This window comes from Perca fluviatilis, chromosome 11, assembly GCF_010015445.1.
Source record: "Perca fluviatilis chromosome 11, GENO_Pfluv_1.0, whole genome shotgun sequence".
Lineage (NCBI taxonomy): Eukaryota > Metazoa > Chordata > Actinopteri > Perciformes > Percidae > Perca > Perca fluviatilis.
Genome location: NC_053122.1, coordinates 24,259,314 through 24,278,673, shown reverse-complemented (window position 1 = coordinate 24,278,673; position 19,360 = coordinate 24,259,314). Strand labels below are relative to the sequence as shown.

Genomic DNA, 19,360 nt, shown 5'->3' with positions numbered 1-19,360 from the left:
CTGAATTCATTTGAAAGTATAAAGGTATTTTTGGCTTTAAGCTCACATTATTCTCACGTTACACGAATTTAGTACACATTTCCCACTAATGGCGCTTTTCCATTACATGGTACCTGCTCGACTCGCCTCGACTCTACTCTACTCGCCTTTTTTGGTTTTCCATTACGAAAAAAAGTACCTGGTACCTGCTAACAGATACTTTTTTTAGTACCTCCTCAGTCGAGGTTCCAAGCGAGCTGAGGCGAGCCGAAACGGTGACGTGAAAACCTGCAGGCTGCTGACTGGTCGGAAAGAATCCTCACTGATCACTGCATTGCTAGCACAGACGGCATTTTTAAATAGTTTAGCCAGCGGTGTTTTTTTGCTGCCGGAAGCTCCACGCAGAGCTTTCTCCGTAGCATACAAGTGGCCTGATGTTTATACTTGTGCGCTGGTGTGTGCATGTGTGATGTGTGTGTGTCGAGTCGCCTTATGTGTGTGTGTGTGGGGAGCTGGTGAGCGAGGGAGAAGTGAGAGAGTGACGGCGATTATCTCCGCAGCGAGTAGCGACTCTAGAGTCATATATATATATGTGAGAGAAACAAAGTGTCTCCCCTGTTCTTTCTGACCACGGTGGGAAATCTGGAGCAGTAAACGTTAACTATCTCTTTGATATCATGTTGTTTACGGAGACGGAGAACCAGGAAATGAGTCGTGGATATCTCAATGGGAAAAGCAAGCTACTAAGCCACGCCCACGGCAGTCGCTATGACGACCAGCCACGCTGAGGCGGTACTAAAATCTGCAATGGAAAACGGACGCACAGCGCGTCGAGGCGAGTAGAGTCGAGTCCAGGCGAGTCGAGTAGGTCCCATGTAATGGAAAAACGCCATAAGAGCCTTTTTTTCCTACATTTGGTGACCCACATTTTCCAAAGGCAACTTGCAATTACCTTTCCCTACACTCAGTCACTTTCTTATAATGCACCCAATACTCTCTACTAAATATATTTCCAAATAACTTGTGATTTACTGACTGACCCGCCATTACTGCACAGTAAAAAACAATTTCATTCAGAAAGACGCTGGCGGGTTTCTCATATTCCAAATTGTTTTCTACTCGAGAGATATCAATACAGGTTTCTACGGCTTCCTGCTTACACCAAATTAATTTTTCAGCTCTGTGTGTTGGGAGAATTTTCAGACCGCTTGATTCTTTTTTGGTCTTCCTCTACGTTTCCCTGAGCTGCTCTGACTGCTGTATCTCTTTTTCTTTGTTTCTTCTTCTGGGTCAAAATCGTCGTCACTGTTATTTTTGGGTCTTCCTCTTGATCTCCCCGTGCTCTTCCTCACTGTCTCCTTCTCTTCTTCCTCTTCCTTTTCTGCTGAGTCAAAGGATATGTCACTGTCGGATTGCTCTGCCTCGCTTTCCTCATCGCTGGAACCGGTTATCTTTAACTTCTGGGCCTTTGATTTTGCAGTGTTTAAACGCCGACCTGCTTTCCCCCCCGACTGAACCGAGCTGCCTGCTGCATTTCTCTTAGGCCGTCCTACGGGTCTACCTGTGCTCCTCCTGCTACTTTTTTTTCCAGTTCTCTCCTTCTGCACCTCCTCTTTCGTATCTGGTTTTTCTTTTACATTATCAAACTCAGAGTCGGTGTCTTTCTTAATCCCACTGTCCTCAGCATCACCTGTGTCGCTCGCCCTTTCATCCATTTCACCCTTCTTTCGTTCGCGTTCAGAGCTCGACGAGTGGTACCGCTGGACGTGACTCTTCAAGCTCACGTTGTGATTGAAGCTTTTGTCACAGTGCGGACATTTAAAAGGCCTCTCCCCCGTGTGCACACGCATGTGGGATTTCAGGTGGCTTCCCTGGTTGAAGCCACGTTGGCACACTGAACACGTGTACGGTTTCAATCCTGTGTGCACAACAGAGTGTCTCCGAAGATGATGTACATCCTTAAACGCAAGATCACAAACTCCACATTTGTACTCCTTTGGGGTTCTGTGATTTGCCAGGTGAATTCTGCGTTTTGTATTGGTGGTAAATGTCTCGGGACAGTCGGGACATTTATAGCGATCTTTCCTGTCTTCATGGATCTGCTCGTGTTTAAGTTTGTCCACCCTTGTTTTGAAGGGAGCGTGGCAGAATTTACATGGATGGTCATAGGTTTCATCGTGAATCCTACTGTGAACTTTCAGAGACGTCTTGGTAACGCACCGTTTGCCACATACGTTGCAGGAATAGGGCTTTATTTTGTGCTCACATGTGTGAGGCTTCAGGATAGTGAAAAAACGTCCACACTCGGTGCAGAGCTCATGAATTTGGAGGCCACCCGGAGAATCTTCCTCCTCTTCGCTATCCTGTCCGCTTCCATCTTCGCTTTCATCTTCGGTTTCCTCTTCAGAGTTCTTTGTGAGCTCTTCAGCCAGCAAAATATCCTCAGTTGGATTCCATTCCCCATCGGAACTCACCTCGCCATCATCACCTTCTTCTTCACCTGACGGATCACTTTCTTCATCACTAAGGGTAACAATCTCAGAGAAAACTGTGCTGCTGAGATTGCCATCTGTTGGCACTCCCTGTGGAAAAAAAAGACAATGACCAGAATGACTACCTAGCATAGGTAAAATGTTTCTGAGTCTATACAGCACAGAACAGTATAGCCAAATTCCCAAAAAGGAAGCAGGCAAGAGTAAACATTATAATTTATTATTCTAATTGAACTGAATTCTATAGGATCAATCCGCAGTTGTGAAAAGTCCAGTTATAATACACTGCCAGTTTAGGAAAACGCTCTGCAGATACTACAGAAACAGGGCTCCAGACTAACTTTTTGCCTTGGTTGCACTTTTTTATTTAGGTGCACCAGCACAAAATTTAGGTGCACCCAAATTTTTCCTCGCGTCACCATTAGCGGCGATACATGATATATAGCTCTGTATTTTTTTTACAAAGTGGGCTAAATGTTCACTTTTAAGTCAAAGCCACTTTTCACAAGCTCTTTCATTAAAACAGATTGTGATTAAAATAAAATGCAAAGACAGGGTTTCCTTTACCAGTCTGAAAATATACAGCTGCAATGCAAAGCTGCATGAAAGTTATCTGAAATAAATAGCTTAGGATAGATAGATAGATATCTATCTATCTGAGAAAGCTCCTTCACTTGTTTTCAACAACAATAACGGATTGATTCAAAGAGAAAGAGGACGCCTGCATAGCTCAGTTGGTAAATATAGAGGTTCGACTCCGACCTGCGGCCCTTTCCTACATGTCATTCTCCCCTCTTTCTCCCCTTTCATGTCTTCAGCTTTCCTATCAAAATAAAGGCTGAAATCTTAAAAAAAAAAAAAAAAAAAAAAAAAGACACAAAGAAAACAGACCTAAAGACATAGGGAGACAGAGGGAGAGAGGGGGAGTGCAATGGACTGAAGCGTTTTCTACTCACAGAGTGACCAACACTGACTCATTATGAATGGGTCCAGCACGGGTCGAAAGCGCTTTAGTGGGTCAGCGGCATTACACACGTCCTGTGTAGGCTATGAAATGTCTGTATCGTCGAATCAACTATGATCCAGCAGGCTCCGTCTTACACGCTATTACTCAACGAACTGAAGTTAGTTGCATTTAATAACTTCTAATGCGTTTTATACCGTGGCGGCCGCAATAACAGAGGTTACCAGCGGAAACACTGGTACCAATACAGGTTTCCCTCTCATATTTAACAATATAAAGCTGTGTTAATAACTAAAACTGTAGACAAAGGTCAGCAGTTTGGACCGGCTGTGTCTCTCCATGTTGCCGTGTGTGAGTGAATGGGGGCGGGGCTGCGCGGAGGAGAGATCATAACACAGGCACGGCTTTACAGAAGGAATGGGTCATGTAACGCAACATTAAACCATATCGATATAAACGACATCGTTTCGTTAGTGGAGAGGCAGCGGATGAGAGGACGTTAGGTGCACCGGTGCGACCTACGAAAAATCTTAGTCGCACCCTTACAAATTTTGGTCGCACTCTAGAGCCCTGAGCAAGGAGAGATGATGGGACACTTTACATTATGCATTTATTTCTCATTACTCCTTCGAACTCCAACAGTAGACAGCACAGTGAGCACAGCGGCAGCTGCTCTGTCTGACTGTGGTGACGGCTACGGTAGCAACTACTCTTTATTGCTCCCGTTAACATAAGCCAAAAAAACGCATATGCTTAGACCATGCCGACACGCTGCACACAAACAACCCCTGCATGTAGTTAGTGTTACACCCATTATAAACTAATGAGCCTCAGCCATAATCCTAACAACCAAAGCACCAATGGCCAAAGCCATGTCTGTTTATATCAGCCAGGTAACGTATTGTGGGGTAACGCAAAAAATGTTTCATGAAAAGATTTCCCAGCAGCACCCTCCAGGGGCTCTGAAGTACTACGTTCTGAGGTCATTAAACTAGACTCAGAGGGTCAGGGTATGTTGTAGTATGTCTAAGTATGACTAAGTCCTACCTGTTGGGTCTCTGGAGTTAGGTCTACTTACTTCTGTCAGGTGTTGCTCTTCAGCTGTTGGGACAGTGGCATTGACTTGGCTTTTCCATTGGTTTCTGTAGTCACACTTAAGGCACTGTTGGTTCAAGATGATGAGCACCCCATGGGTGACCTTCTCCATCTGAAGCTTACATCCACATGACGGGCATTTGCGGCGGAACAACTGGAGGAGGCAGCGTTCATTCACAATACACTTTCCTTCCGTCAGAAGCGCAGCTCTAAAGAAAACCAATTCAAATTAACACTTAAAAAGCTAACCTAATGTAAAGTGTAAAGAAAACATTTGAAAAAGTATAACTCACTTTTCCTTGATTAAATCGCCAGAGGTGACAGCATTCGAAGCATCTGGTGAATGTGACACCGGGCTTGCATGGAAACCTACAAAATAAAGTTCCGTTTTCACATATAAAGAAAGTTAGTTATAAATACCCCCTTTATCTATAAAACACACTCACTCACTCAGTAACGTGTATATAGCACCCTTACCATGTGTAAAATTTCTTACCAGTTACAGTAGGTTTTGCTTTTTCCGAGTAGGAAGTTGAAGTATTACACGGTTTAATGTCATCATCACAAGCCACTTCTGTGGTTTGAACAGGCTCCTACACAAATGACAAGAGTAAAAGCCTGTAGTTAAACAACAGCTAGATACAATACACTAAAGTTGTGTTTAGAAGTACCTTGCAGTACTATGAGAACATGTTTGACTTAGCACCAGTGACATGGTAAGTGCTCATCATACTCTGTGTGACATCAGCAGCACTATAGGGCACTTGTCAGTAGAAGCAGTATTTAAGTGACACAAGATGTGATGTAGCACCCAAATTTAAGAATATTTTAAAATTCAAATATGCTACAGGTTGCTTAACAGTAGTGGACAGCAAATCTGTATTAAAGGGGAACTATGCAGTTTTTTTTTTAGCTTAATTTACCTCAACTGAACAGCTTCGGAGTCATTGGAATGGTTATATGACTTTTTTCGAGTTGATGGTGGTTGGTGGTCGTCTCTAGGGCTGCAAAATTTGATTATTAAAAAAGTTGGCAACGAATTTCATTATCGATTCGTCGCGCAACTATTACGCCACTCAGTCGCGGAGATAAAAAAAATAAATGTAGTTGAGCACGGAGCAGCGTGGAGCGAAAAAAGAGCAAAGCGGGGGAGAGACGCATAACGTTGTTTTGAAACACATGGCGGAGGCAGAGAAATCAGTACGACCTAAGTCATCCAAGGTGTGGGAGCATTTCACAATAAATAAATTGAAAACGTGTTAATTGCAAGATAAGCAAAAGCCACACGGCATGGCACGGGAGCACCACGGTGATGACTCAGCCCCTAAAACGTAAACCTGTTGGAGTCCTTGATGAGGAAGAAGGGAGTTCAACAGCAGGGTGAAGTCACTACACAATCCTACTTTTGTTCCGTTTTGAAGTGAGGAACGTACCGTCCCTCCAGTAGCTCTTCTAGCGCTGGAGTTTACTCGTTATCCAGCTGACTAGCATGACAAGCTAGCGTTAGCTTGTTAATAACAGTAGTAAAGCAGGGGTGGTATACTTTGCAAGACTAAAGACACGGTTTTATTCACTCGTCTTTTTTGGCCCATTATTTTTTTAATCCGATGTCATGTATATATTCTGTGCTTTGTCCCATATCAGTTATTGTTGACAAATATGTGTGTGTGTGTTGTATAAATGAACTTAACTTGCACTTACTACAGTGATGGTAATAATTTAATGAATAAGCTGTGTGTGTGTGTGTGTGTGTGTGTGTGTGTGTGTGTGTGTGTGTGTGTGTGTGTGTGTGTGTGTGTGTGTGTGTGTGTGTATCTGCTCTTTGGGTTACTTACCTTTACACAACTATTAACTAAAACAACAACTATGTACGTAAGTGTGTATTGAGTTGATATAAATTAGTTTTTTTTTATCCAATTCATTGATTAATTGAAAAAATAATCGACAAATTAATTGATTATTAAAATAATCGTTAGCTGCAGCCCTAGTCGTCTCCCTTCCCCCCTAGCGCCTGTGAGCTGAAAAACCACCCTTGCAACTTTGGCCGGTGAGTCGCCGGCCTCAGCGTCAGGAAGTATCGCGTGATATCAGGTCTCGCGATGTAACGAATTGCTTCACGGCACTGAACACACACGCCCATTCAGGAACTGGCTAACAAGGTTTTGATGGTGTTTTTCCAATGGGGTTAGCCAGCCTCCACAAAGCGTACCTCCCATGGAGCCATTTTGATGCTAATAAGCCTTCCATTGACTGCCATTCATTTTGGCGCCACTTTGAGAGCGAATAACTTTACATCTGAAGTGTTTAAAGACTATTTGTCCATTGTTTATTTCTAAAGAAACACGACAATGTATAAAAGGCTCCACGCTCCAAAGTCCTCTCACATTATTGTTGCTTATTTTATGTCTTGTTGATGGTTTATTTTTATATCATGTTAAATTGTTGATTGTTCATTTTTATGTCATGTTAAATTGTTGATTATATGTCTTCTATTTATAGAACACTTATTTTTTATTGCATTTTGCACCGTGGGTCTGAGAGGACTGAAATTTCATTTGTGCCGTATGTCATGCATGTATAGCACATCTGACAATAAAGCTGACTTGACATGGCTCCATAGTAGACGTTTTTGTAAAAATAGGCTAACGATTGTGTCATAATCACACGACTTTCTGTCGCGTAGTAGACAAATTACCGTACAGTAGAAGAGAAGCTCGCAGGCAGTTTCGACTTACATTAGCTATTTAAGTTTAATTACTAATGTTAACTAGCATTTTAGTTAGCAACAATTATCCTGTGCCTATGTTATCTCCTTACATATAGCTACGCTCTCCGTCTCTGTAAGATTGGGAATGATTGAGATTTCTCTTGGCACAGCTACCAGAAGACTTACAACTTTCAGACAGATTGCAGCTGTGCAGTTAACACTCTGCCATCACTGGAAAAGTGCTTCTAATATACTTCGCTGGTCTCCTTCGAAAACAACGGCGTCACTTAGTCCATTCTTTTTTTTTTTACAGTCTATGAGTTTTTCACACTATCGTCATGGCTGAGCCAGCAAAAAAGAGGCAGTTCTCTTAATACATCCATGGCGAGGAGTCAGACAGAAGTAAACATAAGAGCTGCCAAATATCTATTCCGAAGCTGTAGGGGGAGCTCTATAGAGAAACCTGCGAGCAAAAAGCGAGAAAACAGCGAAGAAATGGCCAAAACTGCATAGCGCCCCTTTAAATAAAGGATGTTGACTTGTACAGTTCAGTGTGATCATTGTGTCATAAAGTATGTTGATTGTTTATGTAAATATGCAAAGGGCTTAGCTATTATAGTTATGACTCTTAATGTGTCTCAAATATGTGCCTCTGAAAAAATGAAGTCAATTATATTGAACAAAGCAGACCTATGGAATTACCTGTGGTGTAAACACCTTACACACTTTGTTTTCTAAAAAGCAAACATGCAAAACTCCTACAACTATGTACATGATTAAATTGACATTCCGATTTTATCCTACTTTATTACAGTTATTCCCGAAATCTTATTAATGGGAAAAAAAAAAAAAAACATTGTAAGTGCATGTTGTCTTTATGATTAATCACCCGTTATGCATTTGTTTACTATCATCAACAGCCGCTGAGAGCAGCTTTTGTAAATAAAAACTGTCTGCTAGGTCTGGCAATCCGAGACTTAACTAAGAATAAACCATTCACCTGAATTAGTTTGACATGTTTTACGATCCGGTGATGTGTTGAGAAGGTAGGAGGACGGGCTAGTAACAGATGTTACAGCAGACTCACCACATAATGTGGGCTCTCCAGAGGTTCGTCTGGCTCTGACTTGAAACACAGTGATGGGACAGCACCGGGCTTTAGGTGGACCGCGCCAGTCCCTGGAGCCAGGTGTTCAAAGCAGTCTTCAGTAAAGTGTTCATTACAAATGGTGATATCAGTCCAGGACGATTCTTTAAGTCGTTGCCCGTTGACTTCGAAAAGGAACTGAACCCACGCCAGTCTCCTCTCTGGGTCCTCCGGTAACTTGAACCGTAGGGCACTGCGACGCCCCGAATCACATCCGACGACGGAGCACATCCTGGATTTAAGTTCTGTCCCTTCAGTTTTTAAAAGTGGCCGGGCTGTTTCAATGTTTACGGGGACTGGAACACAGGCCTCGGTGTGGACTCTGCTATCCCGGCGTGGTCCCAAACAGCTAACAGCTAACAGCTAACCACCTCTGCTTGGCGCGAAGGCTTGATGGGCGGGGTTTACTAGCTGGGTTCGCGTGGTTTGATATCAGGCGCATCCCGACTCGTTGTGCAAAAGTAGTTACCCTCTTAATAAGTGTCCTTGCCATCTAATAGAAAGTGTGCCCCTGGCAGCGGGAGCGCGCATGCATTGAGTGACGATGGACCAACTGTGCTTCGAGTTTACCTAAGGAAATTAAAAATAGAAGGTGCATTGTTTATTTTATCGTTTTGGTATTGTTTTATCAATGAGGTTTTACTAAATAACACATTACTCATCTATCAAAATACATTCTTTTATTATTCTGTGCGCGCAATTGAACCTTGTAGGCCTATTATTCATTGCACTACTACTAAAAAAGTCAATCATATCGGTTTTTTTATGATAGTTTGACAATGTAAAAATGTATTGTATGTATATTAGGGTGACCAGTCAATTACGTGGTCACCCTAATACTGTTTGAAAGCTAGATCCATATGCTGTAATTCAACCTTTTGTGTGGAATTTGAAATCAAGATCACTGTAATCAGTTTAACACATTTCTCGCCTCAATTACATCTACTCGACTCAAACCTACCTTAAACTGAATGCAGCACTGGAAGCAGTTTTTTTGTTCTTCCCGTAGCCTCATCCACATTTCCATTGCAAATGAGAGCCATACCTTTGGATACTGTTGTAAATGATTCTCAATTCCCCCTCCTTTAAGGGTAAATATTATTAATCCTCCTCATCATCATCATCATAATAATGAATTGCATTTATATAGCAGTTCTCACAACACAAAGCAATTAAGGTACATGTCCTACCAGGTGGACATGCGTTCTGCCACAAAACGTATATCCCACTTTCTAAAATGTCTCTGCCCTACCATCAAGAATTTTATTTAGTTTTGTCCACAAAAACTTTCTTAAAGTGCCCATATTATGAAAAAAAAAAAATATATAACTTTTTTTCTGGGATTTGGGGTGTTATTTTGTGTCTCTGGTGCTTCCACACACATACAAACTTGGGGGAAAAACCCCATCCATGCTGTCTTGAGTAAGATACGGGTTTCTGAATCTATCCTGCCTTCAGTCTCTGGGTGAGCTGTTCAAAATCTGCACGGCTTTCTACGTCATTGGCCGAAACGAGTTGGCTAACCGCTAGCACGCTACCTCGCTCTCAATGGCAAAACACTGCTACAACACACACACGTTCACCATAATCTACAAAAGAACTACTTACATGTCCCTGTTCTGCAGGTATTCCACCCTAAGTTGGAAGTACACCCTCGTTTAGAAGAAGTCTCCCGGCTAATCCTGCCTTGTACTGACCGAAGTTGGAGAAACAGCTAGCTGATATGATCCTCACCTAGCTACTGTGCATGTGTGACTCCCACCAAAGATGGGATAGTGAGATGCCTCACTCTGTAGTTAAAACAGAGACCTGACACAGGGTGAAAAGAGGAGCTGCAGCAATGTGCAGTACAACAAAAATATGGTGTTTTTTGAAAATTAAACCATGTAAACCTATTCTGGTACAACCTCTAAAAACAATTATGAACCTGAAAATGAGCATAATATGGGCGCTTTAAAACTTCTTTTGGGCACTATTTGAGGTCCCTCAAATAACCGTATTTTTAATGGTTCTTTGAGACACAGGTTCTTTTTGAAACCAGAAATTCTTCTTCTAGGACATAAGAACTAAGCTTGGTTCCAGTTAACACACTTATTTCTTTCAGTGTATTTTCCCAGAAAAAGTTATAGTGGTATACACATACTTTCAGTTTGCAACAGAGGTGTGAAGTAACGAAGTACAAATACTTCGTTACCTTACTTAAAGTGATGATTCGGAGTAATTTCACCTTAGGGTCCTTTGCACCATGACCTCGACCTAACATTGGGAGCGTTATCTAATACGCCACCAGTGCCTTAACGTTATCTACCGGACCGAATAGCGAATAGCAACGCGGATTTCGGTGCCTTATTTAGGTGCCACTTAAATGACTGCGCTTCTCTCTGATGCTCCGAAAACGGACGTTAGAGGGAACTGAAACATCGCCGCACGGGACGCTAGTTAACACTACACTTAGCAGCAGGTAACGTTAGCCTACCGTTAGCTAGCAGCTGGAGTAAACACGGTTAAAATGCTGACAGCTAAACGGTGTAAAAGTGTGTCTGTATTTCACTGGAGAGGATTCTAACACCAGACTGTAGCTGCCGTTCTCTGAAAAACACAGAAGAGATGTGTCACCTTTTTCAGCCCTTCTAAGTTTGCAGGTATGATTTTAATATAACATTATTTGAGTCATTATGGCCTTTAGAAAAATGTTTTTTTGTGGAGGTGGGGTAGTGCACTATTAGGCCCATGTGGGGCAGGCCAAGCTTTTGTCCTTAATGGCATTTTTTTCCCCTTACATTACTTTTATACTTTAAGTAGTTTTGAAACCAGTACTTTTACACTTTTACTTGAGTAAAAAGCTTGAGTTGATACTTCCACAGAAGTCTTTTTAAACCCTAGTATCTATACTTCTACTTGAGTAATGAATGTGAATACTTTTGACACCTCTGGTTTGCAATATAAACAATATATAACAGTATTATGGAATTCTGGAACATTTACAACACAAAGGAAAACAGGCATTTTAAAACCAGCCCAGTTTAATCTAATTTTACCCAGGTTGATTCCATGTTTAACATCTGTGAACAGGATTCAAAAGTATCTTGAAATCTAACTGACATCAGCCCCTTTCATACAGAGATTACGCAATTGCGCTGCAATTAAGGTTTGCTGTTTGTTTATTCCCACAGAACCAAGCAAGCCAGTGTGATTTTACATAGCATGCCGGCATTATGGGAGGCAAATTTGCATTTCCTAGGATGGCGAAGGCATGACCCGCCCTACTCTGCCTCTGATTGGCTAGTAGTCATTGCCTTCACGGGTTAGATTGGTTAGGTTTAGACATGAGGAGTGAGATTGGTTAGGCTAAGAACACCAGGGAAAGCCAATCCAAGTTCATGCCTTTGCCATCCTAGAAAAATAAATACTGTATTGCTTCTGGCAGCAATAGAGGCATGGGTCTAGTGTGTGTGAGCCGATCTGCAGCGTTAATCAGCCATGTAAACCCGACCGGACCCTGTAGGTCGATTAGTGCATCATACTGCATGGAACTTAGTCCCGCCACGCTGGCTGTCCCTTTCACACAGAACTTGGCTCGGCTCTGGGATTACCTCCACTGCAGGCTTAAAGGCGCAACAACCCCCCGTCTTAATAACTTTCACACAGACGGCGAGGGGGCTTAAGGCGCATCAGTCCCACCTTAAACAGGCTCATGCTTTAACAATTGGAAGCAATGAAGTTTAAAAAGACCCCAGCCCAACTCTCCATGTGCAGTTTCTCATCTTAAATTGTTCAAATGCATCATGAAAAACAGTCAACTTCTGTATGACACTCTAAATTGTATTTGTCTTAATACATGTTTAACTCTATAACCTCTCTTTTCAAATGTTTTTACATGTCTTTAAGTACTTGCTTCTTTCTTGGTCTTCCCCTTCCCTTCCCTGAGCTTTTACCACTATTCTGGCTGCTGTACCTCTTTTTCTTTTTTTCTTCTGGCTCAAAATCAGAGTCGCCATCAGAATCTTTTGCCTTTCCTCTCGATTTGCTTGCTCTCATTGTCACTTTCTCACTATTCTCCTCTTCCTCCTCTGTTGAGTCAAAGGACATGTCGCTTTCGGTCGGCTCATCCTCGCTTTCTTCATCACTGCAGCGTGTTCTCTTTAACTTCCGCACCTTAACTTTGGCAGTCTTAGTGTTTGAAGGCTGGCCTTGCATTTCCCCGGCCAGAACCAAGTTGCCTGCTGCATTTCTCTTGGGCCTTCCTATGGGTCTACCGGAGCTCTTCCTTTTACGTTTTGGCATACCTTTGCTCTGCTTATGCAACTCCACTTCTTTATCACGTTCAAAGTCTGTGCCTCTCATGTTCACATTCTCCTGAGCTTGAACACTGTAGCTTACAGTTTTGTTTATTTTACCCTTCTTCTGTTCACGTTCAGAGCTCAATGAGTGGTAACGCTGGACGTGACTCTTCAAGCTCACGTTGTGATTGAAGCTTTTGTCACAGTGCTGACATTTAAAAGGCCTCTCCCCTGTGTGCAGACGCATGTGGGATTTCAGGTGGCTTGGCTGGTTGAAGCCACGTTGGCACACTGAACACTTGAACGGCTTCTCTCCTGTGTGCACCGCTAAGTGTCTCTGGAGAATATAGGGTCGGGTAAATTCAATACCACAGATGTCACATTTTAACTGTGGGGGGCCTCCGTGATCCACCCGGTGGATTCTGCGTTCCTTATTTGTGGCAAATGTCTCTGAACAGTCGGGACATTTATAGGGCTTTATTTCACTTAGGTGGATCTGCTGGTGAGTGATCTTGTCCACCTTTGTTTTGAATGTAACGTGGCAGTATTTGCATGGAAGTTCATAGTTTGCATCGTGGATTTTGCTGTGAAGATTTAGCGCAGGGTCATTAATGAATCGTCTTCCACAAACATTGCAAGAATAGGGTTTGATTTTGTGCTCGCATGTGTGAGGCCTCTGTTTATTAAAAAACTTTCCACACTCTGTGCAGAGCTGGCTGTTTTTGGAGGCAAATGGAAGATCATCATCATCTTCTTCCTCTTCCTCTCCGGTTTCATCCTCCGATTCATCACGAAGCTCGTTATCCAGAAGAAGCTCCTCCGCTGGATTCCAATCCTCGTCTGAATTCCTGTCACTTTCATCACCCGATTCCTCCGTTTCATCCGTGTAATCACTCTTCTCATCAGAAAAAGTTCTGCTGTTGTCATCAGTTGACACTGTCTGTAAAAGATATGACAAGAATGGGTATGAATGAAATGTAACATTGTCAAAGTTTGTACAGGATGTATATTAAAAACAAAACAAAACAAAAACAAAGAGATGATTTATCAATTAACTATTTGGTCTATGAAATGTCAAAAAATATTATAAAAACACCAATCCCAACTGCCCAGAGTCCAAAGCGATGTCTCGTTTTGTGTGACAAAAAGTCCAAAAGCCAAAGACATTCAGTTTACAATGTCATGACAAAGAAAAGAAGCAAAGCCTCCCATTTGAGAAGCTAATAGCTGAGGAACTGCAGCAAACATTAACTGGACAAAATTGCAATAACACAATAAAAAAAAAAAATATTAGTGCTGTCAAACGATTAAAATATTTAATTGCAATTAATCGCATTAATGTCATAGTTAACTTGCAATTAATCACACATTTTTATCTATTCTAAATGTTCCATTATTTGTTCTCATTTTAATGCTCTTATCAACATGGAAAAGTGGATATATATATATATATATATATATATATATATATATATATATATATATATATATACATATACACACACACACACACACACACACACACACACACACACACACACACACACACACACACACACACACACACACACACACACACACACACACACACAGTATCTCACAAAAGTGAGTACACCCCTCACATTTTAGTAAATATTTCATTATATCTTTTAATGGGACAACACTGAAGAAATTACAGTATTAAGTGTACAGCTTGTACAACAGTGTAAATGTGCTGTCCCCTCAAAATAACTCAACACACAGCCATTAATGTCTAAACCGCTGGTAACAAAAGTGAGTACACCCCTATGTTAAATTCCCATAGAGGCAGGCAGATTTTTATTTTTAAAGGCCAGTTATTTAGTGGATCCAGGATACTATGCATCCTGATAAAGTTCCCTTGGCCTTTGGAATTAAAATAGCCCCACATCATCACATACCCTTCACCACACCTAGAGATTAGCATGGGGTACTTTCCATAAAATCATCTCTCAATGCAAATCAAACCAGCCATTAGGCTAACCAATATAAAACCACGCCAATATAATCAAATCAAAACACTGTCAAAATATTGGCCAGTGTAGATTGTGTATGATTTTATTTCAAAAACTTTCTGGGATGCACAATTCTATTAAAAAAGGAGACTTAACTCTTTAGACAGCAGTGTGTTTAGATATGTTGTAGGACGTCGGAATATTTAAGTCCTACCTGTTGGGTCTCTGGAGTTAGGTCTACTTCTACTACTTCTGTCAGGCATTGGTCTTCAGCTGTTGGGACACTGGCATTGACTTGGCTTTTCCATTGGTTTCTGTAGTCACACTGAAGACACTGTTGGTTCAAGATGATGAGCACCCCATGGGTGACCTTCTCCATCTTTACTTTAGAACCACATGACGGGCACTTGTGGCTGAACAACTGGATGAGGCGTTTTTCATTCACAACGTACTTCCCTTTCGTCTGCAGAAGTGCAGCTCTAAAAAAAATGAATTAAACCAAACTTTGTGAGATACAGCTTTAAAAAGCTAACGAGGTGAAATCAAAGTACAACTGTTGAAGGGAGCAGTGTCTAGGATTTAGGGATGGGGGGGGGGGGTGTTCTATTGGCATAATTGGATTATACTGTTCATAACTATGTTTTCATTTGTGTATAATCACTAAATTTAATGTTTTAATAATTTTTTTGTTATTTAAGATTAAATAAAATGTCTGTCACTTTTGATAAGGACACATTTGTTATTTTACAGTTTATTTAAATAAAGGAATATTTTTCAGTCATTTTTCTGCAGCTTATTCTGTTAAAAAATGAGAAAATCGTATCGTGAACTTTAAATTGTGAATCGTATCTAATCAGTAGTTGAGTGCATCGTTACATCCCTGATAATCACCTGAAACTAAGAATCCTTGTGTTTTTGTTTGGAAACTAAACTGGGTTTGCTCTAGAGAGGATCTTTTAAGTTACCTAAAGGTAGGTAGTAGATACTAGAATGTAGTCACTGAAAGTCAACACTGGCGAACTGCAGCAACATTTGGGCTTCAACGCGATTCAACAGATGGTTATTGGAACCTTGCTACAACGCAGCGTTGTAGTAAATATATGAGGCTAAATGCAGCACTAATCTACTTTATAATTCATTAACAAGATGTAACCCATTTTGTTCCGTGACTCACTCTGCAACTACATTTGAGTATCTACCCTCACGCTGGGAAAGGGAGGGGTGAGCAGAGGGGTATTTAGTTGGTTGCAATCTGCAACATCACTGCTAGATGCCACTAAATCCCACACACTGCTCATTTAGGAAAGATTAACTTACTTTTCCCTAATCATATCAATGTTCAGAATTTTTTGCAGCATCGGACCATAATCAGACATGAAAGAATCTGAAACATCACTCGGTGCAGGGCTTTCTTGGGCAGCTGTAAATAAAATATAATGGTCATTATTCACATGGAAAAAGAATTACATTTAAAAAAAACAAACATAATAATGTCAAGTTTCTTACCCGTTGAAGATGAAGTTGATTCTGATTCTTCGGAATAGGAACATGGACTGCCACATGTGCTAAGTTGATCACATTGCGAAGCAACTTCTATGGTTTCTTCAGGCTCCTACACAAAGTACCAAAAGTAAAAATGTGTAGTTGTAGCATAGAGTGTCTGAGTTGTAGTAACAAAAACTGCATAAACCAAAAGTTGTGTTTGGTTGACATTTCCATTGAAAGCACCACCTTACAGTACTAACAAAGCAGATAGCAGCTAGCTAACAGCTCCTTCAGCAGCAGACTGCTGCACCCTTGACCACAGGTCAAGCAGCAGTCAGACTCTTTAATGCAACATCATAATGTAGCACTGCCCGCTGTTTCTGCAATATGAGCCATCACCGGACAATATTCTGCACTATGCATATTTATTTATTACTCTGTGTCACCTCCAACTGTGCATTATGTCATTTCTACTTATCCACACCTTACTCATCTGTATATATGTGTATACTGTCTGTTTATATTGTTTATTGTGTAAATATGTATTATTACTATTATTATTCTATTTTTTCCATTTCTTATAATACTATCTGTATGTTTTTTTTCTCCTATGTCTATTTGAGGTGTATTTGTGTTATTCTGATGTGTGTAATTTTTTTTCTTTTGAGCTGCTGTAGCACAGGAATTTCCCCAGTGTGGGATTAATAAAGTCTAGCTTATCTTTTCTTACATAATTTATTTTATATGTAACTAATTGAGTTTACTGTCCGTATTAATAGTGAAAGGTTTAAAGGTGCCCTGCCACACATATTTCATTACTTTGTGTAATGTCTGAAGTTCTACCATGGACTCTGTAAAAATCTTTGTGAAAAAAATGCCTTGGTTACCTTGTTTCAAGCCATTCTAGCGTGGTATAGAAAGCCTACAGGAAGACTCAGCTTGATTTCTGCCAGTTCTCATTAATATTAAACAAGCTAAGCTGTTTGAATCTGATTGGCTAATAGCTAGCCAATGAGAGCCTGGCTGTTAGAATCCTTTACCCAACCCAACTGGGTGAGCTAATGAATAGAAATGAGCTCAGGCAACATGATGTCACACTGACCAGCTTCTGTAATTGGCCTGATTTCTCCGCTTATTTCTTTTCAGTGGCTAGAGCTGACAGAGGAGGTAGCAGTTCATTTTCACATTCACAACATAACACAAACACACATATGGACCTAACATATTTCAAAAAATACAATGAAATGAAAATATGCAGATATGAATCACTTTCATATGCTGCAATCCACATGCTGCATATAGCACAAAGGCCCATAGCACCCCTGTTATGACTCTTAATCTGCGTTTCTCATGGGAGAAATCAGTTGATCAAGATGGTGCCCTTGATGGCGGAAAGTTGTGTAGTGTGAATAGTACAGCAAACTCTGGTGTGGTCAGAACAACCCGGAGCTGAACACGCTCTAAACTGTGGAGAGGACAGTGGACTTTAGGAGGAGCCCCCCTTCACCATACTCAACAACACTGTGTGCTGTGGAATCCTTCAGGTTTCTGAGATCCACAATCTCACAGGACCTGAAGTGGACATACAACATAGACATTACCAGCAAGCCGAAAAGGGGGCACGGCATGAACTTCCTGCACCAACTCAGGAAGTCCGACCTGCCTCAGGAGCTGCTGATTCAGTTCTGCATTGCAAATCATACATTCTGTTCTCTGCACGTCCATCGCTGTTTGGTTTAGACTGACCACCAAACAGGACAGGAACAGTCAGGACTAAAGAGAAATTCATTGGTGCCAACCTGCCCTTCATTCAGGAACAGGACTTACACTTCTCTAGAGTCCGGAAACGGTCAGGACGCATCTCTACAGACCAATCTCACCCTGGACACAACCTGTTTCAGCTTCTCCCCTCTGGTCGGCGCTACAGAACACCGTTCTCCAAAACAACCAGACACAAGAACAGTTTCTTCCCACAGGCTGTCTGTCGCTAAGATTAACAATTCACATCAGTCCATAGCGTCAAACCCTTAAATTAAATTATATTTTTGAAAGTGTTAAACACCTCGTTACAACATGTAAATATTTGTCAAACATACTCTGCTTAAGTCATACCCACCTACCTCAGATATATATATCCAATTTATTTTTTAGCCTATAAGTTATAGGCTATATCATATAGCCTATAACTTATAGGCTAAAAAATAAATTTCTTATACATAACAAATTATTAATATAACAGGTAGCTTATAGGCTAAGCTACCTGTTATATTAATCTTTTTTTTTTATTCCAGCACCATTTGCACTTATGCATTGCAGTCTTACTATTTACAATCGGCTAGCTGTTTGTTTACATGTGTGTGCTAGAGTCGGCTAGACAATGTGATAATTAACTGCGTCCACTCAGTTTGCGTATCAAAACAATCAAACCCGAAAAGAAAGTAACGTTATGGTATCAACACTGTCTGTAGCATTTGGTTGATATGCTGTTAAGTGTGAATGAGCAAATTGTGTATTTATGTGTAACGTTACTAGGGCCACAGCTTTAAAATGTCAAAGCAGAAGCATTAGCTACAATTGTGGCTCACCTGATCCAGCTCTATGGAGTACAGCTCCGGTTCGTCTAGCTCCGACTTGAAACACAGTGATGGGACAGCACCGGGCTTTAGGTGGACCGCGCCAGTCCCTGGAGCCAGGTGTTCAAAGCAGTCTTCAGTAAAGTGTTCATTACAAATGGTGATATCAGTCCAGGACGATTCTTTAAGTCGTTGCCCGTTGATTTCGAAAAGGAACTGAACCCACGCCAGTCTCCTCTCTGGGTCCTCCGGTAACTTGAACCGTAGGGCACTGCGACGCCCCGAATCACATCCGACGACGGAGCACATCCTGGATTTAAGTTCTGTCCCTTCAGTTTTTAAAAGTGGCCGGGCTGTTTCAATGTTTACGGGGACTGGAACACAAGCCCTGGTGTGGACTCTGCTATCCCGACGTCCCAGACAGCTACCAGCTAACAGCTAGCTAGCCATCATTGCTCGACAGTGGCGGGCTGGCACGCACGTTGGGGGCTCAATGGGCGGGGTTTAATGGCGGGGTTCGCGTGGTTTGATATCAGGCGTATCCCGGCTCGTCGTGTAAAGGTAGATGTAAAAGAAGGAATGTGCCCCTGGCCACGGGAGCGCGCATGCATTAAGTAAAGGTGGCACTTCGATTTTAAGTAAATGAGAAATAGCAACATTGGATT

At 41.5% G+C, this 19,360-nt stretch overlaps 2 protein-coding genes across 2 annotated transcripts; both read right to left on the bottom strand.

Annotated features, from left to right (window-relative positions):
• Positions 1 to 595: 595 nt before the first annotated feature.
• LOC120568202 (zinc finger protein 311-like) lies at positions 596 to 8,990 on the bottom strand. The gene is made up of 5 exons (XM_039815562.1): positions 8,325 to 8,990; positions 5,027 to 5,123; positions 4,824 to 4,899; positions 4,514 to 4,739; positions 596 to 2,561 (listed from the first exon to the last, which is right to left on the bottom strand). Exons 1-5 carry the CDS (start codon positions 8,613 to 8,615, stop codon positions 1,179 to 1,181), a joined length of 2,073 nt encoding a protein of 690 aa, XP_039671496.1. The 5' UTR covers positions 8,616 to 8,990; the 3' UTR covers positions 596 to 1,178.
• A 2,397-nt stretch (positions 8,991 to 11,387) lies between these two features.
• LOC120568201 (zinc finger protein 69-like) lies at positions 11,388 to 19,211 on the bottom strand. The gene is made up of 5 exons (XM_039815561.1): positions 18,708 to 19,211; positions 16,144 to 16,249; positions 15,955 to 16,057; positions 14,852 to 15,116; positions 11,388 to 13,604 (listed from the first exon to the last, which is right to left on the bottom strand). Exons 1-5 carry the CDS (start codon positions 19,002 to 19,004, stop codon positions 12,258 to 12,260), a joined length of 2,118 nt encoding a protein of 705 aa, XP_039671495.1. The 5' UTR covers positions 19,005 to 19,211; the 3' UTR covers positions 11,388 to 12,257.
• Between the last annotated feature and the right edge of the window lie 149 nt (positions 19,212 to 19,360).

What these genes read in the sequence shown, in the direction of transcription:
- LOC120568202 (XM_039815562.1), bottom strand. Translation starts at nt 8,615, where the DNA reads ATGTGCTCCGTCGTCGGATGTGATTCGGGGCGTCGCAGTGCCCTACGG. An exon ending in AGCAAAACCTACTGTAACTG is followed by an intron (nt 4,900 to 5,026) that starts GTAAGAAATTTT and finishes TTTATTTTGTAG; the next exon opens with GTTTCCATGCAAGCCCGGTG. An exon ending in GGCGATTTAATCAAGGAAAA is followed by an intron (nt 4,740 to 4,823) that starts GTGAGTTATACT and finishes GGTTTTCTTTAG; the next exon opens with AGCTGCGCTTCTGACGGAAG.
- LOC120568201 (XM_039815561.1), bottom strand. Translation starts at nt 19,004, where the DNA reads ATGTGCTCCGTCGTCGGATGTGATTCGGGGCGTCGCAGTGCCCTACGG. An exon ending in ACTCCATAGAGCTGGATCAG is followed by an intron (nt 16,250 to 18,707) that starts GTGAGCCACAAT and finishes TACTTTGTGTAG; the next exon opens with GAGCCTGAAGAAACCATAGA. An exon ending in ATTGATATGATTAGGGAAAA is followed by an intron (nt 15,117 to 15,954) that starts GTAAGTTAATCT and finishes CATTTTTTTTAG; the next exon opens with AGCTGCACTTCTGCAGACGA.